This window comes from Homarus americanus, unplaced genomic scaffold, assembly GCF_018991925.1.
Source record: "Homarus americanus isolate GMGI-L3 unplaced genomic scaffold, GMGI_Hamer_2.0 scaffold46577, whole genome shotgun sequence".
NCBI lineage: Eukaryota > Metazoa > Arthropoda > Malacostraca > Decapoda > Nephropidae > Homarus > Homarus americanus.
The window spans coordinates 274,279-296,127 of NW_024750770.1; the positions used below are offsets into that span (position 1 = coordinate 274,279).

At 45.9% G+C, this 21,849-nt stretch overlaps 1 protein-coding gene across 12 annotated transcripts in view; it reads left to right on the plus strand.

Annotated features, from left to right (window-relative positions):
• Positions 1-21,849, plus strand: part of LOC121854184 — a 246,229-nt gene that overhangs the window by 139,164 nt on the left and 85,216 nt on the right. For 11 of the 12 annotated variants that reach the window (XR_006086504.1, XR_006086503.1, XM_042348653.1 and 8 more), the window contains 7 exons: positions 3,490-3,543; positions 13,966-14,052; positions 14,882-15,364; positions 15,647-15,712; positions 18,741-18,950; positions 20,595-20,724; positions 21,631-21,776. Coding sequence is in view for 10 of the 12 variants with exons in the window: in XM_042348653.1 (XP_042204587.1) it covers positions 3,490-3,543; positions 13,966-14,052; positions 14,882-15,364; positions 15,647-15,712; positions 18,741-18,950; positions 20,595-20,724; positions 21,631-21,776 (1,176 nt within the window). In the remaining 2 variants the exon portion in view is untranslated. The remainder of the gene's footprint in view (positions 1-3,489; positions 3,544-13,965; positions 14,053-14,881; positions 15,365-15,646; positions 15,713-18,740; positions 18,951-20,594; positions 20,725-21,630; positions 21,777-21,849) is intronic. The other variant, XM_042348656.1, reaches the window with a different exon arrangement.

Here is a 21,849-nt window from a genome sequence, read left to right on the forward strand (position 1 = left end):
CTTACCACTTACCTGTAATAATTAGTGAGGGACATATACCACACGTTAGCGACAGGTGTTAAGTGACAGACAGGTGATGATGGCAGGTGGTGCTACTTAATTAAAGGAACACTTAACATCTATGATTTCCCCCCCAAGTAATACACCTGTAGCTTAAGATGTTACTTACTGCATGACGTTGTTACCTGAGACCCACGGAGCATTTATAACTATCTTAAGACTATATTTAGCATTGTTACCTGTTACTTATATGACGCCAGGAAACATTCATTATCATGAGTGTTGTTCCCGGCATTCTTACTCTCCACACACCGATCACACGTTCTCAGGAAACATTCATTTGGTACAACACAAAGAGACTGGCTTCGTGTAACACATTTCGAATACAAAGACGATAAGAACCTTCTCCTGAATGGTATATCACCACTCAGCAGCAGAAACAATAGGAGTTAACATTCTAATCATACACCACCTCTGCCCTGACTGTAGTGCGTGTTGAGCATCGGAGGAAATAGGTGACAATGATATAGTTCTCTAGACAAAGATATATTATTCTTTTTTCTGACAGTGATCACTGTAGTATAGAAACTCTTAGGATTACACGACTTAAATCCTCACTCACCTTTCCGCTCTCACCCTCCCCTTTCTCCTCTCCCCTCTCTCCCTTTCCCTCCTCCATTCCCCCTCCTCCATTCCCCTTCACCTTCCTCCTCCATTCTTCTCCGCCCCTCCTCCCTCCTCCTGCGTCAGGTACCAAGTGTACTCACCTGCCTGAGTGACCCCAGGTAGGACTCACCAGGTAACCGGTGTAGGTGTGTGTGTGTGCTGTGTGTGTGTGTGTGTGTGTACAGTGGGGTGTTGTTTAGTAGATGAATGGTGATGATGATGATGATGGACGATGATGTAGAGGTCATCATCTTAACCTGGGAGTAGAGGGGGGATAAGGGAGGTGGGCAAGGAGGAGGAGGGAGGGGGAGAGGGGGCCTGTGGTGGAGGTGTGGAGAAGAAGGAAGACACGGAGAACAGTAGGAGGAGGAGGAGGAAGAAGAGAGAAGAGTTGTAGAGAGAAGGCACGGGAGAAGAAAGGTAGGTGTGGTGTAGTGAGGAGGAGACGCAGTGAGAAGAAGAAGAATGAAGTCCCCCACACAATAGGAGGAGGAGGAGGAGGAAGACGTAAGAGAAGGATGGATGAGTAATGAGAAGGAAGAGAGAGACACCTAAGGAAGAGGAGGAAGAGGAGGAGGAGGAGGAGGAAGGAGGTGTGAAGAAGGAGGAAGGAAGGAAGGAAGACGCTGAGGACCAGACGCACCACAACACTGGCCGCTCCATAACAGCAAAACATAAAGGACTTTGTTGTGGCGTCGACACCTGGCAGACACCGTGCGCCACAACCACTATAGTGCCTTAGTTAGTCTCCTCACCTCTTAGTATTGTCAATGTGTACACCTCGTGTCTCTTTGCTACACACTCACATACATACATACATTCACACACACATGCTACAAAACGTACAGAGATTGATCATATATATATATATATATATATATATGTGTGTGTGTGTGTGTGTGTGTGTGTGTGTGTGATAGATGGAGGGTAATATTTCAATATTTTATTTACTACTAAAAAAATATCCAGGTACATATTCAGTATATATAAATAAATAAGTTTACTAATTATCAATGAAACAGTTATAAATATTGGAATTTGTTAACTTTAATGTGTTAGTATGGGATAATGTTTTGAGAGCAGGCACAATGTTGGAAACTATTACCACGAACAGGACCACGAACTCATTCATTTCTCTTAAATTCAAACTACGTGTAATCTAACTTATCTTGACCTAACTATCATATGGTTGATTGGGTTAGGATTAGATTATGTTTGGTTAGGTTAGGATTAGATTAGGTTTGGTTGACTCGTGGAAAAATAAACGATCTGGCAGCTTTGTTTGCTTACAAGCTTGTCCCCTGCAGCTTGTGTTCGTCTTGTTCCCTATATGATTCTTATCTCTATATTACCCAGGTTCGACTCCCCGTTGTGAGGCTTAATAGAGAAGAACAGTTTAATAGCTACATAAACTACTCTCAGGTAACAAGGACTGGCTGAGTCACGCGTATGGATTCTTCTCACGGAAAATGAGTCTCAGATATCCGGGGGTAACTTGGCTAAAGTGATCTTCTCGAGTCACCGTTATTACATCAAGTTTAACCTTTGTAGATGATTACACGCGGTAGGAGTTTTTGTCTTGTGTTAAAGAGCGGCTCTACAAAAAAAAAATACGTGTGGAGATATTGCTTGAAACAAATGAGCATCGTCGGTAAGGGATCGAAAGGAAGTTGGGTTCCGCTGTAGAGGGTCAGATGCCTCGCAGATTGTCAACAGGATCTGATTCTTTTGTCTTCTTGGGAGTCACTGAGACGGATGCTCTACTTCACCCCTCCCTCCCCAGCTCTGTACCTCCTTGTATAACTAGATATCATTAATAACATCATCGGGGTATAATACTAAGCTACAAAAACCTCGTAACATTATAGTGAGGTGTTAAGCTACGATGGTCTAGATTCCAGTCAGATGTTGTGGCCTTGAAACTGTGGGTGATGTAAATATGGCTTTGTGAGGGCGAGCCTGCGTGCAAGATGGCGTGGGTGAGCTGGACCTGGCGGGCTTCCCTGGGGCGGGTGACCTCGTCCTAGCCTACCGCGGGGGACCATAGCAGGACCACGGGAAGACCACGGGAGGACCACGGGAGGACCACGGGAGGACCACGGGAGGACCACGGGAAGACCACGGGAGGACCACGGGAGGACCACGGGAGGACCACGGGAAGACCACAGAGGACTAAGAGGGAGGAGAAACAGAGTGATAGTTACCAAAGAGGAGAAGAGGAGAACCAGGAAGAAGAGGTGACCCAGAGAAGGAAGAGAGAGATTAAAGAGAGGAAGTTACAAAATAAGAGAAGGGAAGAGAGATTAAGGGAAGGAGAAGGGAATGTTGTGGTAATGAAGAGGAGATGGTGATGAAGAGAGAGAGAGAGAGTAGAGAGAGAGAGAGAGAGAGAGAGAGAGAGAGAGGGAGAGAGAAAGAGAGATATGAGAAGAGGTTAAAGAGAGGCACACACACACACACACACACACACACACACACACACACACACACACACACACACACACAGATAGACAGACAGATAGACAGACACACTATAGGTGCAGCTTTCTTAATAACTCCAATCAGCAGTGAGTGTGGGTGGGGATGTGGCGTGAGGGTGGGTGGGTGTGCGTGTACGGGCGCGCTCCGGTTTAGCCTATAATAATTTTAGAAGAACGTAATTAAAACTAAAACATTTATTTATGCAGTTAATAATAATTTTTGATGATCATTAAAGAAAATTGCATATTCATTTTACGAATTTATTTGTTCTAAGATGTTTTAATTATATTTTACCTATAATGAGAGAGAATTAATCTAATTACTTTATTTATCTCCTTACAGGTACGTATCATTACTGAGGAGAAGAGGGAACTAAGTGACAGGAGACAGAGAACGGTGAGAGAGAGAGAGAGAGAGAGAGAGAGAGAGAGAGAGAGTAATAAAAACAAGAATTAAAGAAAAAATATATATTTTTTTTAGATGAGCATTGAGCGCCGACTCTGTAGTGTAGGAACTGCCTATTTATCTATGGTCGGGATTTTATCGGAAATACGAAAAGACAAATACGAAGAATGAAAAAAATAAATAAAGGAAGAATTTACGATGAAAGAAATATACAATTGAGAGAAACAAAATGCCACTTTTAGGTGTGTGTGTGTGTGTGTGTGTGTGTGTGTGTGTGTGTGTGTGTGTGTGTGTGTGTGTGTGTGTGTGTGAGGAGGTTATCCAGGTCCTCAGTGAGTGTTTACCTCAGGCAGGACCCCGTGACGGAGGAAACTTCCCCCACAGGACACAAACACACCACCACCACCACCTCACCACCACTACTCCCACCATTAACCATCACCACCACTATCTGCTCTCTACGCTCCAGGCCAAGGGTTCAAAGCGTGGGGCTTAAATAATCCTAGGGTCCTTTAATAGCCCTTATAGAGACTACAAAGTTTTCAGTCTAGGACCATCTCTTATAATCTACAAACCCTTCCCCTTCCTTCCTACCACCTCCTTCCCCTCCTCTTCCCCTTCCTTCCTTCCACCTCCCCCTTCCCCTCTCTTCCCCTTCCCTTCCTTCCACCTCCTCAGATGACCTGGGATAGTTCATAATAAACCCTTCTTCTCCCCACCTATTCCTCCCCATCCTTTTTCTCCCCATCTTTTCCCCCCCTCCCCCACCTTTCCTCCCAGATAAAAGAAAAATCTCCGTTTGAATCCAGGTTAAGAGATCAAGGTAATCCATGCGTATTTGGGTGTGGGCGTGACCACCAAAGCCAGGCTTCACATACCTTGATTTGAGCACAGTCTCTCTCTCTCTCTCTCTCCTCTCTCTCTCTCTCTCTCTCTCTCTCTCTCTCTCTCTCTCTCTCTCTCCTCTCTCCGTTTATTATCATTGTTACTATTTCCTTCCTCGTTTATCATCATCATTATTATTGTTATTACTATTTCCTCGTTGTAAAGTTAGAGCGTTAATGATATAAGTGGTTTATTAAGTTTGTTTTAATAAGGTGTTTATGTTAGGTGGTTTTTATTGTTTATTTACTGTAAGAAACACCAAAGACGAAATGGGATTAGGAGGGAGGAAGCGATAGGGAGGAGGGGAGAAGAGGAAGGTGATAAAAGAGGGAGGAGAAACTGGAGAGGGGAGAAGTGAAAGAGAAGAGGGAGGGAAGGATAAAGGTATAACATTTCCTCCCTTCCTGCCTTTACTTTCAGCCCCCTCCCTCCCTCCCTCTCCCTCCCTCCTCCTCCCTCCTCCTCCCTCCCTCCCTTTGTAAGGTAGTGTAAAAGTAATTCCTGAGTCTGACAGTTGAATAATATCAAGAGTGTTGATGAAACGGGACCGGATCGACCAACACACACACACACACACACACACACACACCACCACCTCGAGTACATCATTATACGCTAGTGTTGATTCATGATAAATGACTATGAAACTGTACTTGTGTTTCATTATTATCTACGTCTGTTTCATTATTATCTACGTCTGTTTCATTATTATCTACGTCTGTTTCACTTCGACATACAGGCTTGGTGTCCTTCGTATCACAATTCAATTAAAGAAAACGAAGAAAAAACTGGATTTATCTACAGTATATTGTTACCATTACCTGTTCATAAGTTCATAATATCAAATCTCTTTATGGAATACGTTCTGGAATGCTTGATACCTTGATGGCTCTTGTTAGTATCTGTTGCTTGGTATTGTATGTACGGGATCCTACTGGTCCTTGGATGATGTCCTTACGTATCCTTAACGGTGTTTTACAAGGTCTCGAAATGAAAGAAGGATTTTATTTTTTATTCTACTCAATAATAAAGATTAATGCAGAGTGTTATAGAGAAGTGTCCCTGTCTCATTGTCTGTCTGCTTCCCTGTCTGCTTCCCTGCCTGTCTGCTTCCCTTCCTGCCTGCTTCCCTCCCTGCCTGCTTCCCTCCCTGCCTGCTCCCTGAGACATTGTGAGTTGGAGGGAGGCAGGGAGCAGACGGGCTGGGTCTCCTGGGACACCCTTATATATGGATCGATATACCTGGGTAATATCTCTTTTATAACTCTTACCTAATGCCCCGAGACTCACCTGGAGATCACCTGTGTTCGATGGCATTAGGTGTGTGTTGAGTGTGAAGGTGAGGAGGGTGTGTTGAGGGGATAATCTGGTGGGAGGGTAAACAGGGGAGGGGGGAGGAGTCAAAGAGAGGGAGAAAATGGAGAGATGGGAGTGGGAGGAGAGACAAGAAGAAGAGAGGGAAGAAGAAGCAGAGGTTAAAGTAGAAATAGAAGAGGAAGGGAGAGAACAGAAGGGTACAGAGGACGTGTCAACAAGTTAATACATATATGGTTACTGTCAGGCTCCGTTACCGCGGCGCACGTCGGGGAAGCTTTGGTTAGGTTAAGGCTGAGCTGCAGGATGGCACAGGGGAGGGATGAGGGGATGGACTGGGGGTGAACTTAGCCTGGATAGACGATGAGATTTTGGACTGGATGGGGCTAAGGTACAAGGCTGGAGAGAGAGAGAGAGAGAGAGAGAGAGAGAGAGAGAGTTATTGGAGTGGGTGGTGGTCGAGAAGGATGTACTGGGGTGGGTGTTGCTGGGAAAGAGATATAACGTAGTAGGCGTTGCTGAGGAGGAGGGAAGTGAGGCACTGGGGGTGGGTGATGCTGTAACAGGGGGTCTTGGGCGGGACAGGCTGGGAGTAGATGAAAATGGACCTGGTGGAGTGGAGCGTGGGAGGAGGACAACCTGGTGGAGTGGAGCGTGGGAGGAGGACAACCTGGTGGAGTGGAGCGTGAAGGGAGGACAACCTGGTGGGTGGGCGTGGGAGGAGGACAACCTGGTGGAGTGGAGCGTGGGAGGAGGAGACAGCCTGGTGGAGTGGAGCACGTGGGAGGGAGGACAACCTGGTGGAGTGGAGCGTGGGGGAGACAACCTGGTGGAGTGGAGCGTGGGAGGAGGACAACCTGGTGGAGAGGATCGTGGGAGGAGGACAACCTGGTGGAGTGGAGCGTGGGAGGGGGCCTGGTGGAGTGGAGCGTGGGGGAGGACAACCTGGTAGAGTGGAGCGTGAGGGAGGACAACCTGGTGGAGTGGGCGTGGGGGGAGGACAACCTGGTGGAGTGGGCAGTGGAGGAGGGACAACCTGGTGGAGTGGAGCGTGGGAGGAGGACAACCTGGTGGAGTGGAGCGTGGGAGGAGGACAACCTGGTGGAGTGGAACGTGGGAGGACAGCCTGGTGGAGTGGAGCGTGGGAGGAGGACAACCTGGTGGAGTGGAGCGTGAGAGGAGGACAACCTTCGCCAGTATCAGAGGAAACCTAGAGTTGACGAGGCAGGGAGGGAGACGAGTTAGCCCACCACAACAAGGGATAGGCGTTGGCTAGGTTAGGCTGCAGTGCGTCTGTCTGGCTACTTATGGGAGGCTACGTCTGGCTGCTTATGAATGGCTACTTCTGGATACTTATGTGTCTAGCTACTTGTGAGTCTGGCTACTTAAATTACAATTGTTTTAATATTTATGATGATCTGGTCTATAGCGAAACATAGTTAGACAGATATATTATTAAAGAGAGAGAGAGAGAGAGAGACTCAAGGTCTCTCTCACCAGAATAACAAGCCTTAACCACAACCCCCGTAACACTCATCTGTCAGCACTCACTGTCAACACTCACCTGTCAACACTCACCTGTCAACCTTTCTGGCCCGTAATACACTTTGTCTCATAACACCAAATGATGTGAATCCATACCAAGTGATTCGAATCCACCAAGTCGAACCCGAGCTCCAAGTGATTCTCTGTGGTATACCATCTTTATGTAGAAGGGATATAGGGTTAGGTTAGGTTAGGTTAGGTTCGGTTCTTAACTTCACTACGAGGCTGCTGATGTAGTCACTTAACCTAACCTAACCCAACCCAACCCAACCTAACCTAACCTAACCTAACCCAACCTAACATAACCTCACCTAACCTAACCTAACCTTAGATAAGAAAAAGAACTTTGTAATTTGTTAAGAAAAACAGTGCAGGCGTACAATGCGTTATAGTCAGCACGTAGTTGAGTGTTGTACGTGATTGGTCAAGGTAGGAGGTGTACAGTACGGTGGTGGTGGTGGTGGTGGTGATCCTACACTCAGGGTCACCCGCCAGCCGTCCGTCGTGCCTGGCGGGTTTTTTGGATTTTTTGTCCTTTTTTTTTATTATATACTTGGCTAGAACACGCCCAGCTAGACTTACTGACCCGCACAATGAATTTCCCTACTAATCCACCTGGCCCTCCCACTCCCCTGGCCTTCCCACTCCCTCCGGCCCTCCCACCTCCCTCCCACTGGCCCTCTCCTCCCACCCCCCTGGCCTCCCACCCTGGCCCTCCTAAGCCCTCCACCTGGCCCCCTGGCCCTCTCACTCCCCTGGCCCTCTCACTCCCCATATAATTAACGCTTCATCATCCTTGTTTATTTTACAATTTTTTCCGGATTATTTTGAGATTATATTTATCTTCTAATTATATGACCAGAACAACACCCCAGACAGACAGACAGACAGACAGACAGACACAGACAGACAGACAGACAGACACAGACAGACAGACAGACAACTAGCTAGACAGATAGACAGTACAACACAAGCAGAAATGATCAGGAAATAATGACATGGAAGCAACGGGTTAATAAAAAAAAAAAAGTTTCTTGGTAAATAATGAACTGAAGGCGGAAATAATCTTAAGAAACGAAGGAGAAATAATAGAAATTGTGATAGATTACACAAAAGATAATAAAGGTAATGGAACAAAGAATAAGAGGAACAATAAAATAAATACAAAAAATTGATTTGGAGAATGTTGGGGTTATAATGGAACAAGTGGATAGATGATAGGATAGGCAGGGTAGGTTAGATGATAGGATAGGCAGGGTAGGATAGGCAGGATAAGACAGACTAGGATAGACAGGGTAGGATAGATATTGTCTTAGTGACATATTAGGAAAATGACAACTAAGGTGTGACAGGAAGTATAGTGGGGGGGGGGTGACGGGAGAGGGATGTGAGTAGAATGTTGGAAAATTATCACGAACGGGACTGCTAATACAAATTTCAAACAAAAGTCAACCTAGCCTAATCTAACCTAACCTCAAAAATAATATAGTAATTATAAGCTAGGTTGGGTTAGGTTAGGTTGGTTTGTGTTCTTTAACTCAAAATAAATAAATGGTTTATCGTCGTGTTCGTGGTACTCGTCCAACACTGAACATATTGCGTCATGCCTCTCTCTGTGACGTCACTTCAACAACAACAACATTGCTGAGCTGGACATTCCTGACTGACAGGATATTTAACGTGATGATGATAAAATATGAACAAACATCAACACTATTGACATGATGCGTAGGGAACAAATGAGCCTAAAAAAGAAAAATTGCATCTAAATACAAGGACAAGGAGAGAGAGATCTACAAGTCAGGTGTGAACAATATGAACAAGTAACCAGGTGTGTTGTGGTGTGGTATGTGGAGTATGAACAAAGTTATTACACCATTTGTCCCTGGTAGATGCCGACATGCACCACGGCGCCGCTGATTCACTGGGCCTTACAGCTACCAGTAATTTGTCCCTCCTTCCTTCCTTCCTTCTTTCCTTCTTTGCCTACCTCTTTCTTTCCTTTGGCTACCTCCTTCCTTTAGCTATATCCTTCCTTTCTAGGCTACCTCCCTCCTTGCACCCCACCCTCCTTCTCTGTCAGCCTCCTTCCTTGCCAGTCTACCCCTCTCCCCTTCCTTCCCTTTCCCTCTCTATCCCTCTCCCTGACAGCCTCGGCCCTCCCCATGCCTGTGGTCCACTGCCCTTGATGAATGCGGTGCTGTTGACGATGACTCCACTAAGGAATGAGGATACACACACACACACACACACACACGTGACTCGAACCATATGATTTCAGTAAACAACCATACCTCTCTCTCTCTCTCTCTCTCTCTCTCTCTCTCTCTCTCCATTATATTTAAGAATCTTGATCCATAAGGAGTTCACAAAATTCAATAGGTTTATATCGTTCTCTGATGCACTGGGGTACAATCTAGGTCATCTATATTGTATATTTTGACGGTGGAATTATATTTTTTTTTGTAGAATAAAATCAAAATATTAAGAAATTCTCGTAATTGGAACACCTCACCTGGGCTGGGTGGCTCACGTGTGTTGGTCTATAGTTAAAATGACCAGCTGAGCGTGTCGTTACCAGCTGGTTCACGGGGTAGTTGATGACAGTGCTCCCTTTACCTGCTGTTCTCTGTCACCATGGTCCTGTACTTCACCCAACCACACACACACACACACACACACACACACACACACACACATTGTAATTATACTGTACTGTAATGTTATCAAGCTGTGTCAGATCTCAGTTACAAGTCAATATATTTTCCCGTTATATTTGATGGTATATTGAATCTATTTATGAAACCAGGATAAAAGATTCATTTCTTGGTTCATTTATATTTAGTTAACCAAGACGTCTATAAAATTACTTTAACTAATCAAAACAGTTCAGATTATCTTACATGGCTCCTCGTTCTTGTCGAGTCTTACTGGTAGGGGAGATATTTTCATGTCTACACCTCAGTCAAGTCTTTTTGTTTCTGGTGTAGGGTTTTTATAATAGTTCCCCCTCCGCCTATCTCTCTTCCCCACGTTTTCTTTAATCAGATCCTCAGGTGCCACTTACTGTATTGTTGACTTGGGGACTGTATTCCCTCTTTATACCCTCCTTCCATCCTCCCCCTCTCACTAGCCCCTTACCTCCTCCTCTAGCCCCCACCAGCCCCCTACCCCCTCCCTCCAGCCCCACCAGCCCCCTGTACCTCCTCCTCTATTCCCTCACCTCCTCCCTCTAGCCCCCACCAGCCCTCCTACCCCTCCCCTAGCCCCTACCACCCCCTCCCTCTCAGGCCCCCCACAAGCCCCTTACCCTCCCCCTCTAGCCCCCCCACCTCCCTCCCCTCTAGCCCCCACCAGCCCCTACCACCTCCCAGCCCCCACAAGCCCCATACCTCCCTCCCCCAGCCCCCCACACAGCCCCCCTACCCCTCCCTCTAGCCTCCACCTAATCAACATTTCACCATTAACCATACCATTCACCATCGTCCAATCTTATAACTTCCCTCCCCAACACCCCCACCATCACACCCACCCCCTCCTCCCCATCATCACCCCCCTCACCCCTCCACTCCACCTCTTCCTCCTTCCCTCAACCCCCCAGCTGTGTGTACGTCACCATCACACCAGGCGGCACAACTATACGGTACAGGGTGACAGTTGACGGGAGTGACGGCTGGATTGGAGTGACAGCGACAGTGGCCACAGAAGGTCCCGCCAGGCCAGGTGTGCTCTCTGTTCCACCACCACTGCGTCCCCCCACCCACCACAACCACTGCGTCCCCCCACCACCACTGGCAACTTCCCCCACCATTGCGTCTGCCCTCCACCACCACCACATTACGTCTCCCCCACACCACCACTGCGTCTCCCTCACCACCACCACTGCGTCTCCAACACCACTGCGTCTCTCTTAACACCACTGCGTTTCTGACCACCACTGCGTCACCCCCCACCACCATATTGCGTCACCCCCACTGCGTCTCCCCCACCACCATTGCGTCTCCCTCACCAAGGTTATATAATATAGTGACATGTTCACTATTATTTTATATTGTTACAGCCGTAGTCTTCAATGTCATTTCCTACACGTCACCGTCATCCATGCACGTCACCGTCACCCCTACACGTCATCGTCACCCACACACATCATTGTCACCCCTACACGTCACCGTCATCCATGCACGTCATCGCCACCCACACACATCATCGTCACCCACACACATCATAGTCACCCACACACGTCATCACCCACACACGTCATCACTTCACTGGTCATTGACAACGTGTATAAAACACTACATAATCTACACCTTCTCCCCACTACCTGTTATCAGTGTGTGTGTGTCAGGATCAGTACTTGTGTCTCGACCAAGTCTCACAAGAAACTGAACCCGTCATACATACATACACACACACACACACACACACACACATACATACATACATACATACATACACACACACATGGTACACTATTTGCCCTTGAGTATTACACAAAACACCAACTGTTTCACACTTATATTTGTGTTACACTGATAAGCGTTAAATGTTTTTGTTTGTTTGGTGTTGTTGTATTGTTGTTGTTTTTTATTTGTTTTTCAATTGTTGTGTTTAGAATAGCGTCAACAACAGTGAAGCTTCCGGTTGTGGAGGAAGAGACAGACAGACAGACAGACAGACAGATGGACAGACAGACAGATAGACGGGGTATTATTGTCGTACCAGCAATTGACGTCATAATACTTTTGTGTGAGGGGCGTAGTGTTGTGTTGTGTTTATCCCGGTGAGGTGAGGTGAGATGAGGTGAGGTGAGGTGAGATGAGGTGAGATGAGATGAGATGAGATGAGGTGAGGTGAAGTGAGGTGAGGGAGTGTAGGTTGGTGTTGTTGTTGTAGGTTGTGACTCTCTCTCTCTCCAAGATGCAAGAAGAGTCAAAAGAGGTTTGTTTACAATCTTTATAGCGCCTTATGTGTGTGTGTGTGTGTGTGTGTGTGTGTGACCTCGGGGACCAGTTATACAGACAGCATTCATTGTTCACGCCATCAGTATTCATCCCAATTTGCTGCGAGTGGATGAGTAAGTATTTGATAGGTAAACACGAGCCACCCAGCACTATGTTGACACGGGGTACAGGATCACACACGGAACATGTATGTATGTATGTATGTATGCATGTATGTATGTATGTATGTATGTACTGTATGTATGTATGTCTCTCCCTCTCCTCACCTCCCGTTGTATGACTGAGCAAATATCTTTTTTTTTTACACATTGAGGGAGGAAAGAGCATCGTGTTTGTGACGTAGATGAGGGGCGGGGTGAGGGGTGAGGAGGGGGTGAGGGGGAGGAGGTGGTGAGGTGAGGAGGGAGGTGAGGATGGGAGGGGCTGGGTGAGGGAGGGGGCAGGTGAGGGGTGGGGAGGGGCTAGGTGAGGGGAGGGGCGAGGTGAGGGATGGGGAGGCTTGGTTTGGTGTGTTCGCCATTACCCAGTACAGTAACCAGGCAGTAGTGTGTGTGTGTGGCGAGGAGCATCTGGGAGTTAATGAGCCTTGATGACGAGATGTTTTCGTAATATTAATGAGGTACTTAGTGGTCATTCTCAGCCAACCACGATCATCCACACTGATGACGTCGATAAATCTGACCAATCACGATCTTCTTCAATGATGACGTTAATTGTTCTAGCCAATTACAATCTCCTTCAATGGTGACGTTGATTGCTCCAGCCAATTACGACCTCCTACCTACACTGATGACATCAATAAATCTGACCAATCACAGCCTCCAGTAATGATGACGTTTATATAAATCTAACCAACCGCAATCTCCCAAAATGATGACTAGCCAATGACTATGTCCCACGCTGATGGTGTCATTAAATCTGGCCAATCACAGTCTTCCATTACAAGAAACCTCGAGAGTAAAAAATTCACCAGTCATCTCTTTGACCAATTAGAAATCAATTAATAACAGCTAGTTATAACCAAAGTATAACGATAAGCCGTGTAACAATTTCCAGCCAATCAGAATGCGTGCACCAATAACCAGAATATAACAGCCAATCAAGGGCGGTGTAACAAAAGTCTTTCCACCAATCAGGTATCATGATAGTAATCCTATATGAAGCTTCAGCGCTCTCTCTCTCTCTCTCTCTCTCTCTCTCTCTCCATTGCTTCAGGCAAGGAAATTTTCCCCAAACTAGGCCTACCTCCCTTTAGCCTAGGCCTACCACCCTCCATAAATCGTAGCGGTTGACTCGACCGGACATTGGCCATAGGGATAATGGTCAATGTTGGAATATTACCCACCCATTACCCACCCATTATCCACCCATTACCCACCCATTACCATAAGATCCCCCTCATTACAAGCGCGTTCTGGGGTTAATAGGCAAATGGTAATGGTGGTTGGGTGAGGAAGGGAGAGACGAGGGGATTGGCTGGTTCAAGATGGTTGTTAGTAGTTACTGTAAATGTTTACGGGAGGTTTTAACCAAATTTCTATTAATTAACCAACGAGAGAGAGAGAATGATGGACGAATTGACTATTTTAATATTTTTTGGGGGTATTTACAGTATATATAATTAACGACCTAACTACCTATCTAACTAACTGGCTAACTATCTAACGAGCTCAGGAGAGAAATAATCAAATGTTTTTGTTTACAGTCTCGCGGCGGAGGGTCTGGTGCGTCCAATAAGAAGCAGAGAGAAACTTGTAACAGCAGTACTAAGGATGGCCGCCCCCGCGAGAAGGTGAGACAGACAGACAGGCAGACAGACAGAGAGACAGACACAGACAGACAGACAGGTGTTTACAGGGTTTACGGTATTATGACTTGTTGATAATTGCTTAACTACTCTCAACTGACCAATTAATGCATACGTCTACTAATTGTACGTTAATAATAATATGACTCACTATATACTCGTTAAATTAGCTTACACATATCAGCTAATTATGTGAGTTAGATTAATTACACTTATTAGATTGGATTATATTCCCTCATTATGGTAATTATATGTGAATTGGTTTATGTTGTATCATAAGTTTAGTTTCTTAAAGTGAAAATTGTAGGATAATAATAATAATAATAATAATAATAATAATAATAATAATAATAATAATAATAATAACTGCAAGTAGCCAAATATAATTCAAAGGGATCATAGATATAAAAATACATTGCTTGCGGTGTAAAAATTCCACTAGTTATTTTTATATGTATTCCGTAGCAGACATTATGATTATACCAGAATCTGCAACCAGTGTAAACTTAATTTAACGTGTAATTATAACCTACAAAAATCTATAATAATTCTGTCAAGTAAATAATTATATATCGGCTATAATTCAACCAAGCCTGTAATTATTTTAATATTCTGTAATTGTAGAAATTGGTACGTATAAAAGTTCAACAATGTTTCTTATTTAAAATGTGAAGCCTATTTATGTATTTGAGTTTCTACAGTGATACAGAATTAAACTCGTCTCACTCGTTAACTGGTCTTGATGTATTATGTAGAATTGAAGTAGAATATTGTTGTTGTTTTTCTTGTATTTGCATCATAATTGTTGTTGCAGGAGCCATGTGTCAGCCACAACAACAACACCACCACCACTCGCCACCACCACCACCATCTCCAACCCAACCAACCAGGCAGCGGACGACCAGAGAGCGTAGTGGAGAAGACTACGACTACTACCCCAGACGACCACGACCACATCGCCCAGCCACCACCACCACCAGCCATGGCAGCGGAGGTCGACCAGATCAGGGTTCACCTACAGCAGCAGAATACCCAAATTGAGGAACAGATTCAGCAGATAGTATTACAGAGGCAAGAGTGGGAGGATGAACGGCAGCAGTTACTCAAGCGTTTGGAACAACAGCAGGAGCAGTTCGAAGCGGAGAAACAGAAATATGAAGAACAGCTGGAGGATAAATTACTACAGGTGGAGGAGCAGAAGCAAGTGATGGAGGCGCAGAAGCATGTGATGGAGGAACAGAAACAGGTCATGGAGGAACAGCAGCTGAGGATTGAGGATCTCGCTGAGGAGATTATGGTAGGTTGCTGGTCCTCGCGGCCCGGGGGGTCACTAGTCTTCCACCTGTCATTATACTCAATTGTCCGTCATAGAAATAGTGACAGTGATTGTTTTACGAGTGAAATATTTAATTATCTCTTGTACTGATTCTCTTTTGATACTGACACTTAATGCATTGTTTAGTTTACAATGAAATTATTATGAAATATTTGCATATTAATCTGTAGTTAGCAGCAGTAGTTGTTGTACTGCGGTTGTAACTAAAACAGTGTTACTATACTCCTTCCTTACCCCCTACAGGAGCGGGAGTGCCTAGTACCTCCTCCCCCTACGTCGTGGCCCCCGAGGAGGGAGTCCTGCGTCAAGGTGGGTACATCACCTCCCCGCCCCTCCTCCTCCTCCCTCCTCCTCCTCCTGTCCTCCTCCCCCTCCCCTCCCCTCCCTCCTCCTCCCGTCCTCCTCCTCCTCCCCCTCCTCCCTCCCCTCCTCCCCCTCCTCCCTCCCCTTCCCCTCCTCCTCCTCCCCCTCCTCCCTCCTCCTCCCTCCTCCCCCTCCCCTCCTCCCCTCCTCCTCCCCTCCCCTCCTCCCCTCCTCCCCCTCCCCCTCCTCCTCCCCTCCCCCTCTCCCTCCCCTCCCTCCTCCTCCTCCCCTCCTCCCCTCCCCTCCTCCCTCCCCTCCTCCTCCCCTCCTCCCTCCCCTCCCCCTCCTCCCTCCCCCCTCCTCCCCTCCTCCCCCCTTCCCCCTCCTCCTCCCCTCCCTCCCCCTCCTCCTCCCCTCCCCCTCCTCCTCCCCTTCCCCTCCTCCTCCCCCCCCTCCTCCCTCCCCCCCCCTCCTCCTCCCCCCTCCCCCCTCCCCCCCCCCCCTCCCCCTCCTCCTCCCCGTCCTCCTCCTCCTTCCCCCCTCCTCCTCCCTCCTCCTCCTCCCCTCCCCCTCCCCCTCCCCTCCCTCCTCCTCCCCCTCCCCCTCCTCCTCCCTCCTCCCCCCCCCTCCTCCTCCCCCCCCTCCCTCCTCCCCTCCTCCTCCCTCCTCCCCCTCCTTCCCCCTCCTCCTCCCGTCCCTCCCTCCTCCCCTCCCCCTCCTCCTCCCCTCCTCCCCCTCCCCCCTCCTCCCTCCCTCCCCCCCTCCTCCCCTCCTCCATCCCCCTCCCCCCTCCTCTCCTCCTCCTCCCCTCCTCCCCTCCTCCTCCTCCCCGCCTCCTCCTCCTTCCCCCTCCTCCTCCTCCTCCCCTTCCCCCTCCCCCTCCCCGTCCCCTCCCTCCTCCTTCCCCCCTCCTCCTCCCCTCCTCCTCCCCGTCCTCCCCCTCCTCCTCCCCGTCCCCCTTCTTCTCACCACGTGTCACAGTCCCTTATGTATTGTTATGTAGTTAAGTCATCGAAGTAACTTAACCTTTATATTGTCTACTCACTTAACAGTCTCTCGTGCCTCAGGTGTTTGTGTCACTTAGAACCATTAACCCCAGTAAGAGATCTAATTAATATAACCCATTGTTTACATACGTGGTTTAGGAGTTTGTAAGTGTGGTGTATTAAGCTGTGTTGAGGACAGACACTTGGACTTAATGGTCTAGTCTTTCTGGGAGTGTTGGTAACGCTGTCGGGATTTTTTGTTTATTAGTGGAGAACTCATTAATGATTGAAGCTAATAATAGGGGGCCCCGTCACTCAGGATATGGGCCCCGTGACTCACGATAGGGGGCCTCCGTGACTCATGATAGGGGGCCCCAGTAACTCACGATAGGAACCCCCGTCACTCACGATAGGGGCTGAACCAAAGGTGTATTAAAAATGACCTACTACAAATCACACAACGCTGAAATTCACTATGACAGTATCACACACTAGTTCTTGAAGACCGAGGCATCCAGTATGAACGTGTGTCTGTGGGTCGTCCTTGCGTGGAGAAATACGAGGACTTTGTGTGAGATATGAGGGAACATTCTCTCTCCTTGAGTAAACGGTACAGGAGAAACTAAGAGGGGACGGCATTTTACCGTTTCCTCCCCTGAAGCGTCTGGGTGTCCTCTCACTCACCCACCACCCATCTGTTGCCTTCACACACCACCCGCTGTTGCTACTCAGGGGGTGTTGTGTGGTGTGTAGGGGAAGACGCAGGTGGTGAGGCTATAGAGACACAATGTACTGTCTGTTTTTATGACTTAATTAGGCTTGTATACAGTAGATTAATAGTGCTAATGATAAATACTGCATATACACTTCTTCTATAAACCTGTGTACATATTCTAACGTACATACGCCCCTTCCTCCCCCCCGCGAGAACTAGAGAAACGGCTATACAACATCTTATGATTTTGTGACAACTGATATAACTTTTGGCTTTCGTTTATTAATCACAAAATAATATCTGGCTGTGTTGATACCGTGATGTGAAGGAGGGGGTAGAGGACACACACACACACACACACACACACACACACACGAGAGAGAGAGAGAGAGTCGTCATGCTCATCATCAATCAAGATTACTTTCCTCTGATCCAGCTTAATCATGACTGGCCAGCAGACTAATTCTTGAGAGAGAGAGAGAGAGAGAGAGAGAGAGAGAGAGAGGTAATAGCAGGAGAATGGTTAGGTTAGGTGGAGGTTTTAGATTTGCTCCGCCAGGTGACTAGTTTATTGTGCACCCTCTGGCATCCTGAGGTGGGTGGTCAGAGGGGTTACAGGGGGGTCAGGATTGTACTCTCTCTCTCTCTCTCTCTCTCTCTCTCATTGAGGGAGTAAGTGCTTGTATTATCTTTCGCTATGTTGATGGATAAGTGATCATAAGTGCTTGTGTTATCTCCGGGTTATAATGACGTTATCAGAGGAGTGTGTTTGTTATCAGTCAAACACGGTGATATAATTTGTTTCATGATATCAGAAGTTAATTACTATTTTATGTACAATAGATAGATAGATAAAGATGTTTTCAGTTGCTCTGTTTACTTGTTTCTTTGTTTGTGTATTTGTTTAGTTGTGTATTGATTGTAGTTGTATTTAATTTTTGTTGTGCATTTGTTTGTCTAGTAACTCTAGTCGATTGTTTGGCTATTTTTTCATCTATCTATCATCAGATGAAGAGAGAGAGAGAGAGAGAGAGAGAGACCACAATATACACTTAACACTTTCTTCCTCACCTGTCTCTACCTCTATATCTGGGGGTCAGTTGCCAGCTGTTTGATAAATTGTGTGTTTTCTTTACCTAGCTTAGGGCTGTGTGTGTGTGTGTGTGTGTGTGTGTGTGTGTGTCGTTGAATACTCTTAAAGTTACACACAGGTAAATACTATGGTACCAGACACAGACATAATAGAGAAAATAGAATGTTAAAGCCTTAAAACATACAGAAGTAGATGATGACGTCATTGCTAGTAGATTATAAACAACTTGTTCTCTCCCAGGTGTGTGAGCTGCCCACGGTACTGGAACTAAATAGCGAAGATGAGAGCACGCCCACATCCACCACGCCTACCACGCCCACCACGCCCACCAAGCCTCAGCAGAACCACGCCCTTGATCAATTCTCGGCCTTCACTCTGGAGGAGCCGTGTGCGCCCTCAGCCCTTCTCACGCCCACCACTCCAGGCACCGAACCACCAGATTGGCCTAAGGTACTATACGTTGTTACAGGTCACATGGGCGCCCCCTTAAGACTGCATCAGATCTAATGGTTAGGTTGAGGTCTTGTTAGTACTGGTACCGTCTAGGATTAGGACCCATTCGTCGTGGGAGCTTTTTAATAACTCAGTAGGGTTGGTCAAGTCAAGACAGGTGAGGTTAGGTAGGTGGCCTGTGTGGTGTATTAGTAGAGATGAACACTATACAAAGTCTTATAGGGATAAACCACAGGGAAACAGTAAAGCCTTAGTGTATTGACTTTTGTTCTGCCACTTGACGACTTGAGTCTCTAGCAGAAGGACTGAGAATAACCAAGAGATGATATAGGTATAATAATCAACTTATTTACGGTGTATAGTTAGTCTTCCTTATCTTCGGGTCCTGTTTATTGCACGTCTTAAAATATTGGAATTATTTAGGGACCACCGAGAAAAAATGACCTATTATTGTTATATAAGTGAGTGATATAGTCTAGGTACAGTGAGGGTGAAAGTGTAGCTGGCCAAGACTTATTGAGGCTGTCAGATGTAAACTCATGCCTGTGTACGCTGTGTTAGTCCTGCTTTGTTAGGCTTCTCCTTATAAAGACAGCAGGGGTCGTGTTTGCGTCTGGTGTGTGCGTGTGTATCTCTCATGTCCATTTTAGGTACAACATAAAAGATGATGTCAGTGTTTAGTGTCACGTACCTGATGCATGATACATCTGCCTCTGTGTTGTCGTATCCAATAATCCAGACTTGGATGTACGTGAGATTTGCACAGTTAAGGACCATTCTCCTATCTTTTTATTTGAAGAGAATGTACGTATGCTTTATAATTCCCAAATTTTGTTTTGCTTTTCTTACTGTTGCCCCCACTTGTGGCGCCGCCTTTAGTGAATGATCTAACACAACGCCTAGATCTTCTTCCCCTTCAACAGTGTCTAGGAAAATGTTATTAACGTGATAGTTGTGATTATTGTTGATGTATCCTACGAGTAGTCCTACAACATTTGTTAATGCCTTACGCAAAGATTAAGTCATATTTGTAATTTTTTTGCTATGTAGAACACCCATTATACATAAATAAAACTGAACTAATCGTGCTAAAGGCTCTAACATATTCTTTTGTGATGTAACTGGATCATATACATTTACTTATGTCTACCCTCTTCCTGTTGGCTGAACCGTTTTCTCTGGCGGAGGTTTACACTCTTAGAGAAAACGATATTTACGGTGAGGGGATAACCAGAGTATTTTACTGAAGTTTCATTGTCTACTTTACTTTTTAAAGATTTTCAGGGTAAATGGAAAATGGATATTATTATATGCCTCCCCGTCAGTAGACCGCTGCGCATAAAGTATATTTTTGTTCTGTCCAATTCGACATTAGAACGCTCAGTATGTAAAATTGAGGCTTCAACATTTTTCCATTAAAGCATCTGAACTTGGCGAATTATGATACGTGGTTATGTAACTTATGTCGGATGATTTTTCTTCAGCCTTTAACGTCTTTGGGACTTGAGGATAACTGTCGAAATGACTGAATGCTAGCTGGACCGGACATAAATTTTTAACAAACACCTACAGTAATTTCTAATATTTTTAAAGGTGTTCTGTGTTAAAATGATTTATAAAATATATTCTTTTATTTTTCAGGTTAATGAGAAGGAAATCGACAACCAGTTTGTTCACCTGTCAAGAGAACACCAGGAGCTGCAGAAGTCGTATCAGCTGCTGGCATCCACCTCAGCGGCCGGCTCACCTGTCGTCGATTTCTCGGGCAAAGGTGAGTGAAATTATTTATACACTACCGTTTGTTGTATTCATAGAGATAAAAAAAAGTCTTGTAACATTATGGTCGTGTTATCTCTTTCATCATGATGCGTTAAGTGACAATAAATATATGTCCGGTTAATTACTGTCCAATAACTGACGGTCTTTCTATTTAACTATCCTAGGTTATTGTTCTCTTTATTATTTCAAGTTTCATTTATATAAAAAAATATATCATAATGTGTAAATATATATTGGAATGGTTGATTGTATCACTTAATCGTATTTATGCCTCTAAACTGTTCCATAGTTGCTGCTCTACAAGTTTGATACAGTAATGTGTCGGCCACGCTATATTTCTTTAGGTACCCCTTAAATTCTAAGCTTACCATCACACGTTTTCTTTAGTGATCTGTAAACGTCGCAATGCCACACTATTTTATTTTAACATCATAGAGTATTTCTGTCACTAGAGCGAGGTAGGATATGCATTGGTTGAGTGAATTTGCTTTATTTACCTAATGGTCACCCATATTAGAGGTGGACCTGACCAAAATCACAAATGGAGACTGAAATGTTTAAAAATCCCCAACACTGTACAACAATTCACCTGCTTAATATATAAAATTATGTAGAAAGGTACACAGGTAATTTTAAAGCTTACTTAGTTAAATGTTATCGTTAATAAGATGTGAAATATGAAGGACGTGTTGAGTGTGCATGGTGTAGTGACCTTATATAGCCTTACTGCACAGTGTTTAGTGGCAGCAGGTTGAGACTGTACTGTATAGGTTAATACTACACATGTGATAGGTGTAGTATACAGGGACAAACACACAGGCTAAGTTTAGTACACAGGTGAGGTGTGATGTAGGGCAGGGAGGACGGGTTATAACTGTACTGTTGTGTGTGTTGGCAGAGGGTCCGGCGACGTGGTGGTTGTCGGCTCGAGTGCTGGAACTGGAAGCCCTGGCGGCGACACTGAGGGTGGAGCTGCAGGAGACGAGGGACCAGGCTGACCTGCTGGAGTTCCGCTGTCTGGAGCTGACCGAGGGCGCTGACAGGGTGAGTGTTACTGTGGTGTTGGCTGGACCAGTTTTTATATCAAAGAATCTTAGGAGCGGAAGAGGCTCAAGCG